This window comes from Lagenorhynchus albirostris, chromosome X (genome assembly GCF_949774975.1).
Source record: "Lagenorhynchus albirostris chromosome X, mLagAlb1.1, whole genome shotgun sequence".
Lineage (NCBI taxonomy): Eukaryota > Metazoa > Chordata > Mammalia > Artiodactyla > Delphinidae > Lagenorhynchus > Lagenorhynchus albirostris.
The window spans coordinates 41,556,395-41,580,259 of NC_083116.1; the positions used below are offsets into that span (position 1 = coordinate 41,556,395).

A 23,865-nucleotide genomic window follows, 5' to 3' on the forward strand; every position below is an offset into this window, starting at 1 on the left:
AGAGGGGGTAGGAGGAAAGTCAGAAGGACTACTCCAACTGATAACTGTATATACTTTTATTTTAGTAAAAATTTAAAGTATGAATTTAGTAGTCTTCGAAATGTTACAACCATACCACAGTCCTCAGCAAAGCTGCAATATATCAATTTTTTCCCTCAGTTTCAATTCTTTAACCTTTGAGGAACCAAAATAAAATCAAAATTTCAAAACACATGACTGTAAGAAAAGGTTAAGCCTTTCTATCAACTGAGAATTAAGAATCTAAGTTGTTAATCTTTTTAACAGGTTACTTGATATGATACAATGTAAAAAAAAAAAAGTAGGAATCTATCAACCGCTGACTCTAGAGTTTAAAAAAGTATTGATTAGGGATTCCCTGGTGGCGCAGTGGTTGAGAGTCCGCCTGCCGATGCAGGGGACACGGGTTCGTGCCCCGGTCTGGGAGGATCCCGCATGCCGCGGAGCGGCTGGGCCCGTGGCCCATGGCCGCTGAGCCTGCGCATCCGGAGCCTGTGCTCCGCGACGGGAGAGGCCACAACAGTGAGAGGCCCGCGTACCGCAAAAAAAAAAAAAGTATTGATTACAACTCCTCCTACAAAATTATGATTACCTCCCAAGTTTCCACAACAAAAAGAAAATTATGAAAGTCAGAAAGCAGCTTGATTGTCAGTAGTATCAGTTTCCTTTTTTTTTAACCCATGTGAATGTTTAAAGATGTGTGGAAAAATAAAAGGAATCACACTACTTCTAATGTTCATAACAAACTCTCCATGAAAACATTTAAAGGGACTCCATGATTTCACATTTAAAATTAGAGTTCTATTAGTAGCCAAGAAGCTAAGTTTTTTTTATATCTCACTGCTCAGTGTATTTCTAGCGATTTATAGAGTTTAGCAGAACTGTAAGGGTTTTCTTTAGTTAATTTTGAACATTAACCTGTTCACATGCCAGAAGCTGTTACACCAAATATTTAAAAATTAGAGCTGTGCTGAAAATAAAAAGACCTACAAAAGAACTTGATAGAGATATTTTCTGCCTTTAAGGCAGTTTCACAGCCTAAAATTTCAAAAAGCAGTGGAAAAGTAGAATTGGTTGTTTTGCTTAATTGATTTCTCCTTTTGAATATTAATCAACATAGCATCATGTCTAAAATTCGCCACTAGTAACATTATTTTCTCAGTAGTCATCACTTGCAGAAAGGATTCTGAATTTACATAAAGTGAAAAACAAAAACAAACCTAACGAAAGGTATCAGGGCCTGTTTTTACACCTTTGAGTTAATAATTAATGAAAACAGATAGAACTAAACCTAATGAAGGCACTATTGTAAACAGCAATCCACACCCTACCCCAACCTGGAAAAAAGATGTCCACTAGGAAATGAGAATTATGCTATGGCCCTTTAGAAAAACTAAACTAAGAAATCATAACATTAAGAAGGAAACTGAATTATGATCTCTACATATGTATACTGACATAATAAACTATTTGTCAGCAGTACCTTAAAGTCTTCTAAACTGTAAAAGTACTAGTCTTTGAAAAAGCCCACTTAACCACCCTGAAGTTTAAATAGTTAAAACATTTACTAAATCAGTGGTTCTTAAAACTAGAGGGTGTGGCAGAATAACCTGGTGCCTGTTAAAACACAATGCTAGGCCCCTCCCACAGAATTTCTGATTCACTAAGTCTGGGGTGGGGCCCAAGAGTATGCATTTCTAATAACTTCTCAGCTGATGCTGAAGCTGCTGGTCTGAGGACCACCTGCTGAGAAGCACAGACCTAAATTATGAATAGTACATCAGCACAGCCCTAACCAACAAAAGTTTGGTCAAGATGCATGTAAACAAATAAAGATAGAATAATGCTTAGAAAGAATGCTGATAAATTCACCCTTATTACATCAAAACATCTACATCTGCTTCGTGGTCTTCCTCAGTCACTTTCAAGGACAGCACTTCTTCATTAAGGAATAGCCCACTGAGCCTCTCCTTCCGAGCCTGCCTCTGCTCTTTCAGTTGCCTCTTGCGTAAGGCCTTCTGCTGTAACTTCCGCTGCTTGGATCGCTTCTGTCAAAATAAAAATTTCTAAATCAGTAAGGTTCAGTTCTGGCCTATCTAACCCAGAGTATTTTATGGATCAAATTCTATATTTTCTGATTAGAGATGTTCAAATTCCTCTGCAGTACAATCCTGGTTCCAGTAAGTGAGCCATTAGCTTAGACATGAAAACGATTCTTCAAGATTCTATTTCAATGGTATTTGACTAGTGAATCTTCTTATAAGGAAGGGTTGAAACTTATCATTTGACTAGTTATGGACAACCAATCATTTCTAAGACTTTTTTATATCAAATTAAGGCACACTGGTGTCAGTGCAGAGGAAACATGTAATGAACAATACTCAATACAAATATAGAGAACACTGTCAAAATCTCTAATGCTTATGCTTTTAAGGTGCCTTTCATCCAAAAGCACTAGCAATTTTACAATGGCTGGGAAAGAACCATGTCTTTTTCATATTAAGCAAATACCATCTTAAAAGTCCATTAGAAACCCAGTGGGTACTCTATTCCTTGTCACTGGCAAACTGATGCCAAAAAGGAATGACCACATATCCAAAGAAAACACGTGGCAACCAACAAAGCTGGCTATGTTTCTGCTACTTTGGTAAGAATCAGGGAAGAAATCACTGTGTATCCTTGTCACCACTGGGTTCCCAGAGTTATAGAGAAACCCTTATCATCCATAAGTTGGCTCCACACTGTCGCCACTGCAAGGAACCGAACTCCCCTGCTAAGCATCACAGAACCATTCTGTACACATTTAAACTTCTTATTTATGTGCCCAGTAATATTATACAGAATTTTTTCAACTGTCAGAAGAGTAGACAGAAATTAGAGAAAGCATGATTACATTTTAAAAAGAGCTAAGAAGAAACATTCAAGATTAAAACATTAAGAAAACATTTAACACACACAAAAAACATACAGAACATTTTTAGGAGCTAATAGACAGCAACATCAGCAACATAGTAAGATCCGCTTAGTAGTAAGCTGCAGTCAGTATTGCAATCTTGAGACTCACTCATTATTTCCATCAATTTATCTTACTTAAAACAGACATAAAAATCAGATAAAATTGAAGGTAATATGGCTGTGGGTTAAAACAGCATTTCAAAGCACTCAGCCTAGAGGGCTTTGATCAATAGGAGAGAATCCTGCTTGTTCAATTAAAACCAAATCCCACAGGCATCTATACAGCAGGATAATTATAACTCTTCAAGAAATTTATATGAAGGAATACTAATGTTAATATTGAAAGGTAAAGTTTTGTATTGATTAGACGTTTTACTTTTGAATCCCGAATCCGCTCTGCTGCACTTGCAGACAAGTTGCTGTCACTGTGTGCTCGACTCATGTTGGCACTGGAGTTTGAAGCAGAGTTTCCAACACTGGACCCACTGCTGCTTGCAGAACTGACCATGCTGGCACTGCTGCTGCTGGCACTGGCACTGGCACCGCTCACTCCACTGGTGCTTGCGCAACTAAAGTTGCTTCTCTTCCAGGCCTCTCTTGCAGGCCGTAGGCGAGGGCTATGCTCCTTGATATAGTTTCTGACCTTGGAACAGACAGACAAAAATTGGTTACTGCTGTTCCTCGACATTCTGCCTTCAGAATAATGGAGAAAAGAAGAATATTGTACTTAAAATTGTCAAATGTGCTACAGATGCACACAGGTAGAATATAAAGACAAAAGAAATCTCTAAATGTAGAAACAAGTACCAGAAAAATTGACAATGTTTAAAATTCTAGAATAGATATTATGGAGTTAGATTTTTAAAAGCATATAAAATATAATCAGTAAATGGAAGGCTACTAGCCTATAGAATTTAGGATTATAAGAAAATAACACTCAAATAGAAACTAACAATAAAATAAAATGCATAAGAGTAGGCATTTTTTAAAGGTTGCACCTTAAGATGATTTAAGTAAGCTGCTGATTATATCTAAGATTAGAGTGTTTCCTAGATCTTAGCTAGGGGCCCACAGTACCTGTCTTCAAATGCAAGGCATCAATTTACCATACTAATGAAAAATGGGCTGGAATGTAGAAAATTATAGTATGTCTGTTGAGAGAAATACTGAGAGAAATTATTCATAAAGCATGATAAATGCAAAAAAATAAAAAGTAGAACATAAGTACTCATTCAGCTATGTATCAGAGAAAGAGAAGTAAAGCCTATATTTAGAAGATACCAGAAATGTGTACCTCAGAATAGGAGAAGGAAAGTTCATTGTTTTACCCTAGCCAGGCTCAATTACTGCATAAGACTATTCAAATCCCCCAGCTCAGGTGTTCACTCAAGTACAGCTCTCAATAATCAATATTTTGATTCTGTCAATTGGTCTTCTGTAAACTGAGTTAGAATAAATCTATAATTTAGCCTAACCACCCCTAAAATTGTGAAATTAGGTTTCAAAACCTGCATAACTAAAAAGCAGGTTCTAGATCCACATGGTCCCAGAAAGGTACAGCCAGGTAAGATGTACATGAAACCTCTTAAAACCACATGTTCTAATATCACATTTCATAGCAGTGATTTTGACCTTAATTATTTATGTATTTACATATGACTATTCAAGTATACATGTTATAAAACAATGGTATTTTCAATAGCTGTACAATCTGTATTTTCTTTACATACCTGCTTCAGTTTTTCATCTGTGAGACAGTTAAGTTCAATAATAAACTCACTGTCTGTAGGGGATATTTGAGCAGAAGGATCAATTATTTTAATAATATCAAGTTGCTCCCGAAGACCCATCTCAGTACTGACTTTACGACTCAGATACTCAATATATTCCACCTAAATGATGAAAAATTACAATAAACAAGATCAATGCCAAAACCTCTGATCTTTTAGTGTGTAATTTTTAATGTTTTAAATATCAGAAGCACTTAATATTATATTTGTTCCCTGCAAAGCAATTAGTTAGAACTCAAATTCATATTTACTAAGCAATCCACATTTATCCAGTAGCTTTAAATAGGCAATAAATCAAGCTTCACATATATGTGTTTTTTGTTTGTTTGTTTGTTTTTTGGCCATACCAGGCAGCATGTGGGATCTTAGTTCCCCGACCAGGGATCAAACCCACATACCCTGCATTGGAAGCACGGAATCTTAACCACTGGACCACCAGGGAAGTCCCCCACATATATGCTTTTAATTAAGAATGTTGAGATCGCTACCTGTTCATCATTTGTCATTGCACTCCAAGGAAGTTCATCTAAATTCAGGTGTTTGTTTTTCTTTTTAGGAAGCAGGCAAGGTGAACTTGGAATACTGGGTATGACATCAGAAAGTACATCACTCCCACTGGCAATGTCACTGCCTGGTAACTTTATAAAAATAAGGAGAAGGGGGCAGGGAAAGAAAAATTTAAAAAAATGTAAATGCCACATGTTTTGTATTGATTAAAAATGACTTTAATAAAAGACTAATGACAAATACAGAATCAGAAGACATTAACTCTGATCCACTCCTATTTTAGACAAAGCAGCAACATCAACATACTCTTTGTATATACAGTCACTTATTCAATGAGAGATATTTTCCAAAAGCTTAAAGTCACAATCAAGGCTTGTTAAAATGCTAACTTGAGAGTCAATCATCATTAAGGTTTTAAATTCATAATGTGAATGTAGGCTAGGACCCACACAGCATAATGAATAAGGAGCAGTAGACTCCATCTCAAGAGACCTGAGTGATCTGCCACCACCTGGCTCTTTGCCAGACACTGTGCTAGACATACTGCCAATATAAAGACAAATCATGGCCCTTGTCCTCATGTCTGTATTCATAACCTCGAGACAATTAAACTAATTTAAAATATGTTGTTAATATAAAGAAAAATACTTTAAAGACCAGAAGTATTATAAAAGAAAAATTGGAAAAAAATGGCAAGAGACAACGTGTAGACAAAGGAGAAAGCAAGAAGCCTAACACACAGAAAATCAAATCAGCAAAAATATGTGCTATAATTTTATACTGCCTATTAAAAATCAGTTAGAATGGATTTAATCTTTTAACAGCTTTGTTGAGTTATAACTGATATACAAAGAACTGTACATATTTCATATATACAATTTGATGACTTTGGACATATGCATACACCCATGAAAGCATCATCACAATCAAGGTAATAAACATATCCATCACCTCCAAAAGTCAGAATGGATTTAATTTTAAATAAATGTGTTTAAGTCATTTTTCAGAAAGATAAAATATTTTCTTCTACAATGAGTACATAACAATCTTCAAAAATGATGTTTTCGGGCTTCCCCGGTGGCGCAGTGGTTGAGAGTCCGCCTGCCGATGCAGGGGACACGGGTTCGTGCCCCAGTCCGGGAAGATCCCACATGCCGCGGAGCCGCTAGGCCCGTGAGCCGTGGCTGCTGAGCCTGCGTGTCCGGAGCCTGTGCTCCGCAACGGGAGAGGCCACAACAGTGAGAGGCCCACGTACCACAAAAAAATAAAAATTAAAAAAAAATAATGTTTTCATTTTTACAATGTACAAAACAGCACCTTTTTGTTGTTTTGGTTCTACAGACTTTGCAATTATATCTGAACTCTAGGTGATTACTAGGCTTTTGAAGTTACCAAAAAGAAAAGCCACTTTATCCATGCAGATTACTGCAATCACATGTGTTTGGCCTCCTATTGTACCCACAGCACTGTAACAGGTACAGGGAATCCAAAGGAGCCTAAGTCATGGTCCTTACATAAGAACTTTATATTCTAATTGGAAAGATAATACAATAGCACAAACATATAATTTTTGTGCTATAATATAAATATAGCAAATAACAAACGCATGTCTGAGATGACAAGTCATCAATGGAAATACCTAGCGTGAGTTGAAGCTACAAGATTAAAGCTTAGAGAACTACAAGGGGGCAGGCACTGGGGAGTCAATTGCATAGAAGAGATGAGTGAAGCCACAAAAAGGGGGTTGATCACTACGCAAGGTGACCATGATATTTAGAATGAAGTTATCCAAGTTAGCTATTACTCTTAAAAACCACATTTTCACTTTGACTGTCATTGATGAATCTAAGCATATAAGTGACATCCAACAATCTGTATGACTTCCTTTAAAATCTCACTAACTAACACTTCTTGTTCACCCTTAGCTCAAATGTTATCTAGTCAGTGTAATGAAAGAATGATTGCTGAATGCACACATGAAGGCCATCTCTTTTTCAGCCTTTAACGTCAGTAAAACATTTTGCTATTTTCCCTTTGAAAAACTTCAAATCACGACATTACTATGTTAAAGATCTCCCTGGGGTTCCTAAAACAAAATGAGATGCTCCTCGTCAGATGAAAGGCCTCCCCTACTTCAAGCTCCTTTGATAAATTAGATAGAGAAAGGAACTCTCAAAGTATCTATACTCTCAAAACTTAAGAAAAGAATTCACCTGTAGCCTATATCTGCTAAGTGCCAGACTGTATGTTAAGCATTTTAATTTGTGCCTATTTTTTTTTTTTTTTTTGCGGTACACGGGCCTCTCACTGTTGCAGCCTCTTCCGTTGCGGAGCACAGGCTCCGGACGCGCAGGCTCAGCAGCCATGGCTCACGGGCCCAGCCGCTCCACGGCATGTGGGATCCTCCCGGACCGGGGCACGAACCCGTGTCCCCTGCATCAGCAGGCGGACTCTCAACCACTGCGCCACCAGGGAAGCCCCCTAATTTGTGCCTTTAATTATGTTTACATGTTTGTTGGGGGGGTGGGTGGAAAAAGATAGGCAATTAATGGTTCTTTGGCCATTTTTTTCTGGGGAGAGGTTAAAAGACCCCAAACAGAGTTCAAATCAAATCCCAGCCCCACTGCTCACTAGTCATGTGATCTTGTGTAGGTTAGTTCCCTTCTTTGAACTTCAGGGTCTTCAGTAAGTTATGGTCACTGTCATCCATCTCAAAGGACTGTTGAGAGATTTACAAAAGGTAACATGTCTGGCACATGGGTGATACTCAATAAATCGCAGTATGTCCCTTTTTCTATACCTTGCCATGGTTTTAAACCCTTTTTAAAAAGGAGCATAAACCCTCAGAGAATATCTCATGTTGCTAAAGTGGCTGGGTTAAATTTCACAAGGTAGTCTCTTGGAATGACAGCATGGGGAAAAGGAAAAGGTATTCAGGTAAGGAGAATAAGTTAATAAAACCATAGGTGGAAGAAAAAAACATAGGATGAGGTTAAGGAGACCAATATAATTAAAACAGAAAATCAGTGCTAGGGATTTGAAAGTTTAACAAATGAACTAGAGCTGTTATATGATATGAAGAAGTAGACCAATAACATTTCTAAGTAGAAGTAGTAATGATGAAATTGGTCTTGAGGGAAGATGAGTTAAAAAGCAGTATGGGGACAAAATAGAGGAAAGACTGGAATTAGGAAGCTCTTTTCTTGTGATCTGGGCCTGGACTAAGATAAGCAAAAATGGAAAGAAAAATGGGAGCAGATAGGGAAATTTTCAAATGAAATACAATTTATAAGACTATTTGATAACTGAATGGATAAGGATAATAGTCAAATGGCCATATGTGAGACCAGAAGAAAACTGGCAACATTTCATGGTCATACAACCCACCCTGGTTAACATACAACCCTTAAAGACCTCATTTTTTATGGCAAGAGACCTGAAGTAATGTTATATAGATCTTCTAGTCCTACACCTCATTGTACAAATAAGGGAAAAATGATATCCAGGGAGGGTCATACGGTTAGTGGCACCATCCAAAGAAGGACACAAGTCCAGTGCTTTCGACTATGTCAGGCTGTCCTGCCCTGCAGGTAGTTTGGAATGAGAGAAGAATGCAATTTGGGATATGGAGAGTTTGCAGTGATAATGAGAAAAGCAAGTACAAGTGTCCTTTGAAATGACAATAATCATTTTACAATACACTGTAAGACATGTCACAAAGCAGAGTCTTTTTTTTCCCCCCATGGAAACACTGTAATTGGAAGTTGCATCACTGATCAAGGACTCAGCATCAGATAATGGGCTAGCATTAAATAATAAGGTCATTCAACTGGAAATGTCAAGTAGTCAATTGGAAATAGGGGATTAGAGCTGCAGATATACAGGAGAATTAACTGTATGTGCTCCTGTGTATTTATTAGACCAGCAATTTTCCATTTTATAACTGATAATATATTTCAGGATAAAAATGCTTAATAATTCTCATCTCGTATTTTTCATGGACAACAATATTTGGTATATCTATATTAGAATCAGTAATTGTGACAAGTAAGGAGAATTAAATCAAACCTCTGCCATATTTTCTGCAGTATGCAGCAAAATTTTATGAGTAAGCTCATTTCTTTAACAGCTGATGTGCAATTTCAAACTGTACCTCTAGGTTTCAAGCATGACAGCTGAATTACTCACTCTTTAAATTTTCTATGCTTTCCTGCTCAACAATAAAATAATTTCTCAAGTTCTAAGACTAGTCAAATATATCTTTAATAGTAAAAGGACTGCAAGCAAAGAAAACTATCAACAAGGCAAGATGTTTTCATGCTACTTCAAATGCTAAAATGCTACTTCATTCTAAGGTTAAAATCCTGCCTTGCCAAGCAGTTAGCATTTCTCTTCCCAGAGAATCTATGAATCATTTATATTTACTTTAGTAGTAACTGAAACATCTGTCTAAAAGAAAGATTTAAACAGATGCAGATTTTAATCACAACAGAGGTAATACGAATTTTTAAACTACAGTCGATTTTTAGCCTACATTAATCCTAATACATAATTTGTAATTATCTTCTGGGGTAATTTACTGTTCATGATTATGAGATCCCACAAAGACAAGAGAGCATTTTAAACCTTTCAGCATATTTAAACAGCAAATATCCATGGTAACAGAGTACCTACACTCCAATTTCAGAAGTGGAAAACACATTACTAAGGCAGGCCTTATTTTTGTTTCAGTGTTGTCAGTCATGTGCATTAACAGTGAGTGGTCGGGGATAGTTTTCCACTCTACTCATAAAATGAGTGAAGAAGTCAGCAATTAAAATTAAAAAGCGCCTGCCATTTTGCAACATTATGGATGATAACTCTAAATTAAGTCACATGAAATAAGCAGAAAAAATATTTATCAGAATTATCAGAACTCCATTTGCTTATACTGTGTTAAGAATCCTTGTGGTCTTATTTTCAATACTAAGTGTGCACTTTAAAAAAATGAGGCACTGGGAAGTAGGGAAGGGAAGGAATGGGAGCTTGGGATTAGCAGATGCAAACTATTATATATAGGATGGATAAACAACAAGGTCCTACTGTATAGCACAGGGAACTATATTCAATATCCTGTAATAAACCATAATGGAAAAGAAGATGAAAAAGAATATATATATATATATATATGTATAACCAAGTCACTTTGCTGTACATAAGACATTAATACAACATTGTAAATCAACTATACTTCAATAAATTTTTTTAAAAACGAGGCACTGAAAAATAAAAAAAGTACCCACACAAAGATGCTCACTGCTGTGTTATCTATAATAGAAAAAAAAACTGAAACAGAGGTAAATAGTGGAATGGTTTCATAAGTTCTGACATACTAGAGTACCAGGACTATTATGTAGTCATTAAGTGAATAATTTGCAGATCATGAAGAAGTTTATATGTTAAATGAGAATTTTATCATAGTATCTTATCCAGAAGGGAACACTGCCCAACTCATTCTATGAGGCCAAAGTGATACAAAGACATCACAAGAAAGGAAAACTACAGACCAATAACCTTTATGAAAACCGATGCAGAAGTCCTCAACAAAATACTAGCAAGCCAAATCCAGCAGCAAATTAAAAGGATTATATACCATGACCAATTAGGATTACTTCCAGGAATGCAAGGGTGAGTCATCATACAAAAATCAATGTAGGGGCCTCCCTGGTGGCGCAGTGGTTGACAGTCCTGCCAGTGCAGGGGACGTGGGTTCGTGCCCCGGTCTGGGAGGATCCCACATGCCGCGGAGCGGCTGGGCCCGTGAGCCATGGCCGCTGAGCCTGCGCATCCGGAGCCTGTGCTCCACAATGGGAGAGGCCACAGCAGTGAGAGGCCCGCGTACAGCAAAACAAAAACAAAACAAAACAAAAAACAAACAAAAAAATCTAACACCCTTTCAGATAAAAACACTGAACAAACTAGGAATAAAAGGGAAATGCTTCAATATGGTAATAAAGGACATTTGTGAAAAACCTACAGCTAACATACTCAAAGGTGAAAGACTGAAAGCTTCTCCCCTAAGATCAGGAAAAAAAACAAGGATGCCTGCTTTTGCCACTTCTATTCAACACTGTACTGGAGATCTAGCCAGGGCAATTAAGCAAGAAAAAAAAAAAAACTATCCAGATTGGAAATGAAGAAGGAAAACCATCTCTATTCACAGATGACATGATTTAAATATAGAAAACCCTAGAGAATCCACACAGAAAAAGAGAACTATTAAAACTAATACATAAGTACAGCAAAGTTGCAGGTACAAAATCAATATACGAAACTCAACTGTATTCCTATACACTAGCAATGAATAATCCAAACAATGAAATTAAGAAAACAATTTCATTTACAACTGTATCAAAAGAATAAAATGTTTAGGAATAAACTGAACCAAGGAACTATAAAACTTAAACACAGAAAACTATAAAACATCATTGAAAGAAATTAAAGAAGGCTTAAATACATTCCAGCCCATGTTCATGGACTGAAATATTTAATAATACTGTTAAGACAGTAACATTCCCCAAATTGATCTACAGATTCAATGAAATCCCTATCAAAATTCCAACTTCCCTTTTTGCAGAAATGGACAACCTGATCCTAAACTTTGATAAAGAAGAACAAAGTGGGAGAACTCACACTTCTTGATTTCAAACCTTATTACAAAGCTAGAGTAATCAAAACATAAGGATAAGGATATCCTGGCATAAGGATAGATATATGTATCAATGGAATAGAATCGAGAGTCCAGAACTAAACCTATAAACATCTATGACCAATTCATTTCCACAAGGGTACCAAGACCATTAGATAAGGAAAAAATTAGTCTTTTCAACAACTGGTGCTGGGACAACTGGATATCTACATGCAAAAGAATGAACTTGGAAGTCCTACCTTATGCCATATATAAAAAGTAACTCAAAAGGATCAAAGATCTAAATGTAGGAACTAAAGCTCTAAAATTCTAAGAAGGAAAAAGATGAAATATCTGCATGACCTTGGAATAAGCAATGGTTTTTAAAATATGACATCAGAAGAACAGAACCCTAAGAAAAAATAAATTAGACTTCTATAAAATTTAAACTTTTGTGTATTAAAGGACACTATATCAAATGAAAAGACAACCTACAGAATGGGAAATATTTTTGCAAATCATGTATATAAGAGCCTAGTAGCCATCACATATAAAGTACTCTTACAATTCAACAATAAAAGACAATGCAATTTAAAAATGGGCAAAGGATCTGAATAGACATTTTCCCTGAAGAAGATATACGAATGGCCAATAAGACATGAAAAGATGCTCTTCATCATTAGCCATTAGGGAAATGCAAATCAAAACCACAATGAGATACCACTTTACACACAGTAGGATGACTATAATAAAAAAGACAGACGATACCAAGTGTTAGAAAGGATGTGGAGAAACTGGAACTTTCATGTATTGCTAGTGAAAATGTACAATGGTACAGCCACTTTGGAAAACATTTTGGCAGTTCCCCAAAAAGTTAAACATAAAGTTATCACATGACCCAGCAACTTCCAGTGTATATCCAAGAGAATTAAAAATATACATCCATATAAAAACTTGTACCTGAATGATCATAGCAGTATTATTTATAACAGCCCCAAAGTGGAAACAATCCATCAGTTGATGAATGAATAAACAAAATGTTATGTATCCATAAAATGGAATATTCAGCCATAAAAAGGAACTGTTATGGACTAAATGTTTGTCACCCCCCAAATCCATATCTTGAAGTCCTAATCCCCAACATGATGATATTTGGAGGTGGGGCTTTGGGAGGTAATTAGGTTTATACGAGGTCATGAGGGTGGAGCCTGTGTGATGGGATTGGTGACCTTATAAGAGGACCAAGAGACCAGAGCTATCTCTCTCTTCCACCTCTATGTGAGGATACAGCAAAAGGCAATCATCTGCAAACCAGGAAGAGGGTGCTCACCAGAACCTGTCCATGACGGCATTCTGATCTTGGACTTTCAGGCTCCAGAACTGTGAGAAATAAGTGTTTGTTGTTTAAGCCACCCAGTCTATGGTATTTGTTACAGCAGCTCGAGCTGACTTAAGACAGGAATGAAATACTATATGCTATAACATGGATGAACCTTGAAAACATTATGCTAAGTGAAAGACCCCAGACACAAAAGTCCACATATTATATGAGTACATTTATATTAAATATCCAGATAGGTAAATTCATAGAGAAAGTAGATTAGTGGTTGCCAGGTGATGGGGGCAGGGGGAAATTGGGACTATCTACTAACAGGCATTGGTTTCTTTTGGAGTGATAGAAATGTCCTGGAATTAGATAGTGGTGATGGCTGCACAACACTGTGAATATATTAAAAATCTCTGAATTATACATGTTAGAATTATTAAAATGGTATATTTTATCTCAATTTTTAAAAATTTTTATCCAAATCATATTTACAACTGTATATGAAATAGAAGCATTTGAAATAAAATAAAATTTAAAAACAGAGGGGCTGTGGATTATATTTTCCTCTTTAAAAACCTCTTAATTTTCAGTATAGCATTGTTTATAACAAGAAAAAACTGAAACCAACCTAAACATTCATCATTAGGGAACTGATTAAATTATGATGCAGTTATCAAAAAGAATGAGACATAGTACAGGTAGTTGAAAAAAGCAGAGGGCCAAACAGTGGCTGAAGTGTGATCCCATTTTTGTGTGTCTTTTTTTTTTTTTTTTTTTTGGTGGGGGGTGCCCTCACCAAGCAGTATGCGGGATCTTATTTCCCCGAACAGGGATCGAACCTGTGGCCCCTGCAGTGGAAGCGCAGAGTCTTAACCTCTGGACCACCAGGGAAGTCCCTCTGTGTGTTTTTAACGCTGTGCAAGCACACTTGTATCTGCACAAGCTTTTATCAGTGGTAACTACAGAAGAGTGGGACTTGGAGACTTATTTTTAATTTTATGCTATTTGGTATTATTTGATATTTTAATAAAAATTGTTTGAAATAGGGCTTCCCTGGTGGCGCAGTGGTTGAGAGTCCACCTGCCGATGCAGGGGACACGCGTTTGTGCCCCGGTCCGGGAAGATCCCACGTGCCGAGGAGCGCCTGGGCCCATGAGCCATAGCTGCTGAGCCTGTGCTCCGCAACTGTTGTGGAGAGGCCACAACAGTGAGAGGCCCGCGTACTGCAAAAAAATAAATAAATCAAAAAAAATTTTTTTGAAATAAAATGTTTGATTCATCCTTTGGAAAACAACTTCAAGTATTTAGATGGCTTTCAAACATAGTAGATATTCAAGTATTTGTTGAATATAACAGTTGCTGTATGCAAGGAACGCTTCTTCAAACGTTATTGTGTTTTACAAAGAAAACGGATGTTGCCATAACATGATCTACATTTTCTAAAAGACTGTTTGGAAACGCTGCCTTATGATGAGTGCAATTTGCCACAAAGCCATTTTATGTGGTATATGTGCCACAGAAGAAAAAACATTGTTAGGTGAAAAACAACTCTACATATGAAGAGAATACAAAATGAGAAATTATATTCCTAATAACAATGAAAAATTATGTATTACGCAGTGGTTTGTGATCTTAGATATATAACGTGACCTTGATGTAAAGGTATTGTGCCTATAAGGACATGAAGGATCAGTAAAGAGAAAATTTGCTTGGATTAATGCACACAAAGGTACTAATGATATATAATAATAGGAACATTATACAATTAAATTACATGAAAATGCACAAAAGGTATCTGTAGCGTGAGACGCCTAAAAGGTACGTTAGCAAAAATAAAGGATACATATTTCTTCTAATTCTTAATGCTGTCAGAGAATCTCCAGGACTGAATAAACATTGGAGAAATTTACTTTGAGGTAGAGATGAAAATACCAAAACAGAAATTCATACTTCTACTTATGGAGTAATGATGGCAATATAAGAAAAAAAATCCTACCTGCCATTCAAATTCGCTATCTGACCAATCCCAGTATGTGCTAATAGAAGAAGAGACATCACTGCAGACACTCCCCTCAGGGAATAAATCAAAAGACGTGAAGTCCTGATCATCTAATAGGGAATAGCAATCATCTTGATCTCCAACAGAAACTGATGAAAACAGCTCCTCACTGCATTCTGAGCTGGCCACACTTGTTCCACAGGAAGTTAAGTTCCACCTTAAAAACAACACAAAAGAAATCACAACAGAAACTACAGAACCCATACAATTTTAAGATACAAATAGGATACGATTATTACATTTATGAGGAATATGAGCATATTTTTAGATACGATAATGATATTGTGATTATTTTCAAAAGAGCTCTTATCTTTTAAAGATACATACTAAAATATTTATGAATGAATATGTCTGATATTTGTCTCAAAATTATAAGGAAGGGGTTGAGGAATGAGTCGGGGTATAGATAAAGCACACTGCCATATGTAATTGTTGAAGCTGCATGATGGGTATATGGGGTTCAATACACTATTCTCTACTTTCCTATCGGTCTGACTGGAGCCGGACTGAGTTCAAATTCTTGCTCTGTCACTTGCCTGCTGTTTGATCTGAAGCGAAACAAATCCTCCCCAAGTCTGGGTCATCATCTTTAAAACGCGGTTACTATTTACATTATATGAAAATGCATACAGAGCACTCAGCAGACATAAAATGTGCTCAATACATGGCAGCTATTATTATTAAAGGAAGAGAGTAGCCAGTGCAGGGCAGAGAAAAGCACCAACAAAGTACACAGGTAGAAGCTCAAAGTGTTTCTTATATTTAAATAACTTTTACATATCAATGATATACAGGATCATTGCAAAGATGCTGGAACAAGAAAGGAGTGATGAATAAGACTAAAATGACCAATAATTCCACTAACTAACAATAAATGATCCATAATGTTTTGGCACTTTTTTCTACAAGAATATGTACATTTTTACAGAATCAGCATTGCGTGTGTGTGCGTGTGTGTAGATAGATATTAGTATCCTACTTTTATTCACTTAACATTATATACTGAACATTTACCCAACTATATTACTTGAAAACATTTTAATGCCTATATAATATTCCACTGATTCAATGTATCATAATTTATTTAACATTATTCCTTCAATAATAGGTACTCAGGCTGTTTCCAATTCTTTTTTTGGTATTACAAATAATACTGAGATGAAACCGTTTTGTTTATAATTATTTATATAAATATATATAATCTCTCAACATAGATTATTTGAAAGGAAATTACTGAGTCAAAGAATATGAACACTTCTAAGGGTGACAGTATACTTAGCCAAGTGCCTTTTCCAAAAAGGCTGCACTAATTTGCCCTCCCCAAAGCAGTCCATAAAAGTGCTCATTTCACCACAACCTTAACAGCACCGAAATTTTCATTTTTAAAAATTTTACCTAGCTGTTAGGAGAAAGACATGTTTATATCAATTTTTATTTCTTTGATTACTGGCAAGAGCAAAATTAAAAATAATTATTAGCTATTTTGCTACAGCATTTTACTAGGTGTTAATATTTTCCTTGTTGATTTTGTTAGAGTTCTTTATATGTTAAGGATATTAACATTTTGTCTGTATTATTTGTTGCACGGTTATATTTTTTTTAATTTTTTTATCTTGAAATCTACAAATCTGTTTTCTCTTATAAATTTCCACTAGCTTTATATTATTAATGAGATAATCTTCATTGCTTTGGCAGTAGCCTAGGGAAATTAACCCTTAAGACATGATTTAGTATATCTGATACTAATAAGGTACTAAAATAATGACTTCCTGAATAAAAGCTTGTTATTACCTATCATTAGGTTGTTTCTCACCTTTCATTAAATCCAGTTTTTTCCTGAATCGTGTGTTCATTTTTTAAACTTCCCCTCTTATTTTATATAGCTAATCTTAATTCCAAAGTTCTTGATTTACAAAATTTGGGCATCCTGACAATTTTATGGCACCTTTTCCTTTGTACTAAAGGTAAAGTATTTTAAAGTACTGAAACACACACACACTCTAAACTATTATAGTTCAGTAATATAAAAGCAGAAGTCAACAAACTTTTATAAATAGGCAAAAACCTAAAACTCACCTAAGAATCCTAGAATACCTTGTAACATTACCTAGTTTCATCACGTGATTGCTAGGTAAGCAGTATCCTCATTTTTTAAAAATCAACAAACCTGGTAGAATTAACCAAATTGCCTCAGTCATGCAATAAGGCAATAGAAAGCTGTGAATGACAATTACAGTGAAAGTTCTGTCCTTTCACACACTCAACAAACATTTAGTCAGCATCTTCAATGTGCCAAAGCACTGTGTCATGTGTACTAGGAAAAGCTGTTAGATAATTGTTTTTAATAAGAATTTCTTTTTAGCTTCGAAAACTTAGTAGAAATGTGTTTCCCTTCATGAGTAATAATGACTCTTTTTTAAAAACTAAGCCATATTTAATAACCTAATCATTACATCACTGACAAGGGAGTCAGGAATTTGCTTGGTTTTGTGCTCTTACCTTAGGGCAAAATCAGGATGTTCCTCAGTTTTCCAGATCTATAACTTTATAACAGATATTGCAAGGTTCTGGGTATTCTTAGAAGCCTTAGCTCCTTGTTCTTTTCTTTTTTTTTTAAATTAACAGTGGCAAGGAAATTGGTCTCATACTTGAAACAATCATTTACAAAATAGAAAACTAGTACTTTGAGTTTTTTAAAAATTCTATTATCTTCTAATATGCAAATATTATTTTAAGACAAGGTAGATAAAAACCAAGTAGGAAGTACTTTCATCCACTGCTGGTGGGAATGTTAAATTGGCACTGGCATAATCTTCCTGAAAAGCAATTTGGTAGTGTATATACAAAGAGCTTTAAAAAGGTTCATTCCTTTGGACTCAGTAATTGCCTTGCTAAGAATCTATTCCTTTCCCCAAATAGAATTTTGGAAAAAAGATGTATATACAAACATGTCCAAACAATATTACAATAGCAAAAAAAGGAAAAACAAATGCCCCCAAAACACTGGGAATAATTAAATGATATCTCTATATCTGAATAATGGTGTTTTAAAAATCATTAAAAATCATATTTTCAGGCTATTTATTGAAAAAGAAAATAAAATGTAACTGCAAATAACCTAGTCACAAATTATATATATAGCCAGATCCTGATTTTTAAAATTATGTATGTACAAAGAAATAACATTAAAAGTAACAACAGGGAATTCCCTGGCGGTCCAGTGGTTAGGACTCGGTGCTTCCACTCCGGGGGTGGGGGTTTAATCCCTGGTCAGGGAACTAAGATCCTGCTAGCGATGTGGCACAGCCAAAAAACAAAAACAAAAACGGTTAACAACATCAAAATGTTGACAGCTGTTATCTTTAGTGAAAAGGATCATAAGTGGTCTTTATAGTTTCGTATATGCCGACAATTTTCTATAATGAACTTTTATAATAGAAATTTAAGAGATGCTTTTAGACTGTTCTGTTGGTTTCAAATGTGTAATGGAAGAGCACTGTGTACGTGTGCTCAGCACTGAACTCTTCAAATTTACAAAGCCCTTACATCTTATTCCACTAAGAGAAAACTACCTAACACTAAGATCCTAGCTATAACCATGCAATTATTCACAAAGGAGACTTTCTCCATATTTTAAAAGAAATGTTGAAAAGAATCCATGAAATGGGGTTTAACTCAATAACTAGGCTTGCTGCCCAAATTTTAATTAAAAATAAAAAGCCAAGAACATTTATCTGCAAGGCTTTTCAGCAAGAATACACAGATGAAGGGCTTTCAGTGGTATTTTTCTAAAATTAAGAAAAGCATGTGCACCACATACATTCTTCTGCAGCCCTTTCTCTCTCAGGTAGACCTATTACCTCTCAGGATAAGAATCGAGGCAATGAGCACTGTGGAATACAGTCCTACTGTCAAGTTGATGAAAGCCATTCCAAATCCATGCCATTTATTCTCAGTTAACAGTCCTCTTTGTATTCATCACTGACTCCCTGCCAGAATCCCCATACAGCCACCCTGACTTCTGCTACTTCTCTGGAGCCCAACAGGCCATCAAGGTCCCAAGTTAGAGCAGATGACACAACCCCCCTACTTACTCATTCAAATTTCCAACTCTCCTCCCAGCGACCTCCATTGTCTTGGGATCCTTACCCATCCCTCCTACCGCCTCTACAGTCTGGGAAGTAAACAACATTCCATGTCATTTCTAAGGCTAATTTTTCCATTTGGCCTTCTGAGTTAATCCCATCCATCTCCTGTCATCCCACCTGATCTTGTATTTTCAATTTCTCTCTTTCCTGTGGGCTGCTTCTAAGGAGCTAAAACATTTGTTCTTGGAAAATAAATAAATAAACAAGGCAAAAAACAAATGAAGAAACCTTCACTTTTTTTTTTCAAATTACCACATCTCTCCTTCCTTTCCCTGCTAAATTTATTGAAAAGTGTCTTCTATTCTCTCAGCCTCTGTAACCCCACAGTTCCACTCCTATCACACTACTGGAATCTCTGTTCTAGAAATCGACATTTCTAGCCTAAATAGTTCTCCAAAGCCTGATCCCCATTCTCAATTTGTCACAACAAGCCCCCAAACCAAATTCCTCCTGCCTCTGTAATATATCTCACTTCATGAAACGTGATTCTCCCACCTGTACTCACAACTCTTCTGCACCTCTAATTCTCTAACAAGACAGGAAAACTGTGGGTAGAACAAAAGGCACACGGTAGTCTTGGGCTTTTTCTAGTTAATGGTGATTGAAAATGGGGCTCTGAAATCACAGAACTGAGTAACTGCTTTATACAATACGTAGTTCATTTTGTATCCTGCCAATAGGGTATACAAAAGTGAGGCACTGTCCTCCCACATGCTTTTCACAATTGTTCAATGTCAAAGTACTGATGCACTCCTGAAAGAGGAAGAGAATAACACACTGATTAGTTCATACTAACCTCCTTCATCTCGCAACTTAATTATAGGACCTACCAATATCATTATATTTTTTTCAATTTGCTAAATGATATCCTTTTTTGATGACAGTGGAAGTTACCGTGGACAAATGCTAAGAGAAAACCCACAATTACACCAGAAAAATCCTGTCCCCCAAACTAAAAAAAAGCCTTAAAACTATATATATATTCCATATTGATATTTCAATTAAAAATGAAATAAGTTTTAAGTTTTTTTGGCTTACTGACGTTTATTTTATTCCCCCCCAATTCTAGACAAACCCAACTTGGTCATAAAATCCTAAAAGATACTCCTAGAAAAGTGAATTCTCAGGAAGCTGGCTATGTTCATGTAATTTATTTTCCACTGAACCTAGACCAGTGACACACCAATCTAAGTCACAGGTGACTCTAAACGCAACGAACATTCAAACTTAGGAATCATAAGTAATAGTGCCTTGACTCTCTTGATTAACGAAGACTGCATAGATACCCCAGAGTCCAGTAAATGAGCAGACACAAAATCATCATCATCATAAGGCCCTTATCAACAGCATTATTTAAACAATCTCCATAGTTTTGTTATCAGGTAACAAGGAAGAAGCAAAATAAATGTAAATCAAGTACCTACCCATTGACAAGCTTTCTATTTTCAATGAAACTTGTTTTATAATGATTAAACCCAAGGCACGATATCAGAACTCAACTATTCAGATCTGATTTCTGTTTTGGATTGTTGCTTGAATTGGTGAATGTGCTGTGACCCATACAACTCCAAAATAAAAGAACTCCCTAAACTAAACTTTGCCCACATACATGATTTAGCTGTTTTCTTCTCCCTGAAAAGAAATGACTGGAAGCATATGGTCCTCTCAAACGCCATCCTGAGGAGCGGGTAAGAAGGCAGAACGTTCCAGAAGGAGAAAAGATTTAAAAAGCAAGGTAGCCTAGGGCAGAAACATCACCTGCTGTAAGAATTGCTAATTCCGCTTCCCCTTATCTCCGCTGAGGAGGGTACAGAGCAAGATACACTAGACCTGCTACCATTCCAAGCCTTGTGAAAAGTAGGGTAGGAGAGGGGGGTTTAAAAAAGCAGGCAGTAACTAGAAAAAATGCTTGACTTGGGAAAACTGGGGCTGAACAAGAACCTCCCCCTCTATCTTCACCACCTCATGCTGGAAAACAACGTTGACCCTACCAAGGTCTGTAAGACAAGGGGTAGAAAAACACAAGGATAAAATTGGGAGGAGGAGAAAGAACAGAACAAGCTGTAAGAAATGTATTATTCACCATGCTTCACTCCCCATCACCCCCACACATTTTGGCAGCACTTACCCTCAGCCTCTGTCCCCACTCCCTTGCCCTCATGATCAGAGCAGGCTAATTCTGAGATCATTTAACTTTCCTGTGTATATGATTTATTCCAGTGCTGCAAAACTTAAAACATCAAATATGTGCATAAGTATTCTTTTACCTTATTTTCCAATGCAAACAATTCTAAGCACACTTGATTTCATAAATATGTTACATTCATGCTATAGTCACATCATGGGCTTCTGTGAGTTAGTCTAAGAAACCATAACAACCATTTATAACACTAGAGCCATTAGTTCTGTTCCAAGTTTCATCACTGGCTCCGAAGGAGTAATCCTGGCTTTGCCTGACTCGGTTTTATTAACTTGGGCACAGTCTTTTCTCTCTGGGCCTCAGTTTCCTCATTTTTGCAATGAGGACTTGGAACAGTTGTAACAAGTTTACTACCGTTTTCTTTTCACACGTGTTATAGCGATGTTCTGTATGATTATTTAATCGTAACACCTTGTTTCCAGACTATAACTTTCTTTTAGGTAAGAATCATATTTTATATATTCCTTGTACTTGGTAGAAGGTTAGTAACTCTGTAGATTGATTTAAGGGGTTGGGGGGGAGCATGCAAAAGTCATTAAAATGTGGAAGGATTTGTTCGTGTTCATATTGTAAAGTGGACCAGAAATCAGAACTAGACTCCTTAATTCAACTCCAGTATTTTCCATAGCTGAATCCCTCTCTCTCTCCCTCCTCCCTTGTTCTCCACCCCCCCCAGGCCTCTGTGTGTGTGTGTGTGTGTATACACACATATACATATAATATGCACCTATGTTATAGGTTGGGGTATGTGTAAAACATCTTCAAATCCCCCACATTTGATATAACACAAATGCCTGCATGAGAGAATTCTCCAGAACATTCTACCTTCCAATAAATCCAGTTAGGGGATGCACCCTCTGAATAAATTTGTATAAGCAAGCCCATCCTAAGCTTCGCTGCATCCTTCCACTGGGGGAGCAAACCAAAGGATGTGCTTCAGGAAGGAATCTTCCAGATTTAAGCTTATACATTTTGGCAGGGCCTAAAGCGCTAGGGCAGAGTTCATAGAGCAAAGAAAAAAAAAAAAGAATCGCCTGGTTTCCTAGAGCTTCACTAAAAAAATGGGGGGTTGGGGGGTGAAAATAGGGCTATGAGACAGGTTAAAAATTGGGAAAAGGAAGATTCTAGCTTTTAAAGTGCCACCTTTCAAAAAGATCGACTTTTGATTTTGATCCATCCGAAATCCTCTCTATGGAGGATTGGATTGTACCGGAAATGGAAGGGGTTAAACTTTTGAGGGTGAATGAAAACAGGGAAGCATCTAAGAATCAAGGGTTGGGGTTTGGGATTCGCAGGGTACAGATGGGGCGGGAGGGGGAAGGGAGGAGTCGCTGGGTCAGAAGATGAATGGGGGAAAAGAGAGAGAGTAAAATGCCGGCCAAAAGGAAAATCGGAGGACAGGGGTGAAATGCGGAGGGGAAGAGGGAAGGAGCCCGGGAATGAGCGCTGGGCGGAGGAAGGTGGGGGAGGGGGCGACTGGAAACGCAGACCCGAGGCGGAGGGCCAGAATGGGGAGAACCCGGCGTTCTCCGGCTGGAAGCAGGGGTGTGGGCAGTCTGCCCCTGCCCTCAGCGGAGGTTTGTACCTGTTGGTGTGGAAGCGGTGGAGCGGATCCGTGCGATGGCAAGACGAGAGCTGGCAGCCGAAGTCGCTGATGTCCAGGCAGCCCGGCTCCTCGCTCGGGCAGGTGCCCACCCCGCGAGGGGGTCCCAGAAGCGGGAAGGGCTCCTCAGGGGTTAGAAACTTCTCGTACGAAGTGGTGGCTGACGCTTCGTCGGACATGGTTGGAGATGGCCTGGCTCGGGCTCCCTCTCCGGCCCCCAGCTGCTCCCGCGACCGTCCCTGCCCCCACTCTAACCTGTCCGCTGTCGCCGCCGCCGGGGTGTGCCCGCCGCAGCTCCCTGGCAGGCTGCGCACCGCGGCCCACCGCTGCCCGGGGACTGCCGGGCGGCACGAAGGGGCTGCTCGAAGGTACAGGCGCCTGCCGGCCACTCAGCGCCTCAGTGGCCTCTGCAACCACCTCAGCCGTCGCTGCCGCTGCCGCTGCCGCTGCCGCCCGGCCCAACCCAGTCAGTGCAGCGCCGCCGCCGCCGCCGCCGCCGCCGCCGCCGCCACCCGGCCCGCCCACTGCGCTCGCCGCTCGCAACTGCAGCAGTCTGCCCGACACCCGCAGGGAGGGGAAAGGCGGCGGGAA

At 37.7% G+C, this 23,865-nt stretch overlaps 1 protein-coding gene across 1 annotated transcript; it reads right to left on the reverse strand.

Moving 5' to 3' along the window:
• Positions 1 to 772: 772 nt before the first annotated feature.
• FAM199X (family with sequence similarity 199, X-linked) lies at positions 773 to 23,641 on the reverse strand. The gene is made up of 6 exons (XM_060137784.1): positions 23,257 to 23,641; positions 15,261 to 15,480; positions 5,252 to 5,401; positions 4,704 to 4,865; positions 3,350 to 3,616; positions 773 to 2,066 (listed from the first exon to the last, which is right to left on the reverse strand). Exons 1-6 carry the CDS (start codon positions 23,451 to 23,453, stop codon positions 1,896 to 1,898), a joined length of 1,167 nt encoding a protein of 388 aa, XP_059993767.1. The 5' UTR covers positions 23,454 to 23,641; the 3' UTR covers positions 773 to 1,895.
• Positions 23,642 to 23,865: the final 224 nt, after the last annotated feature.

Bases quoted from the DNA above. Each gene is read 5' to 3' on its own strand.
- FAM199X (XM_060137784.1), bottom strand. From the start codon at position 23,453: ATGTCCGACGAAGCGTCAGCCACCACTTCGTACGAGAAGTTTCTAACC. The intron at 15,481-23,256 runs GTACAAACCTCC...GTTGTTTTTAAG, and splicing joins CACCGCTTCCACACCAACAG to GTGGAACTTAACTTCCTGTG. The intron at 4,866-5,251 runs GTAGCGATCTCA...TTCATCATTTAG, and splicing joins CAATGACAAATGATGAACAG to GTGGAATATATTGAGTATCT.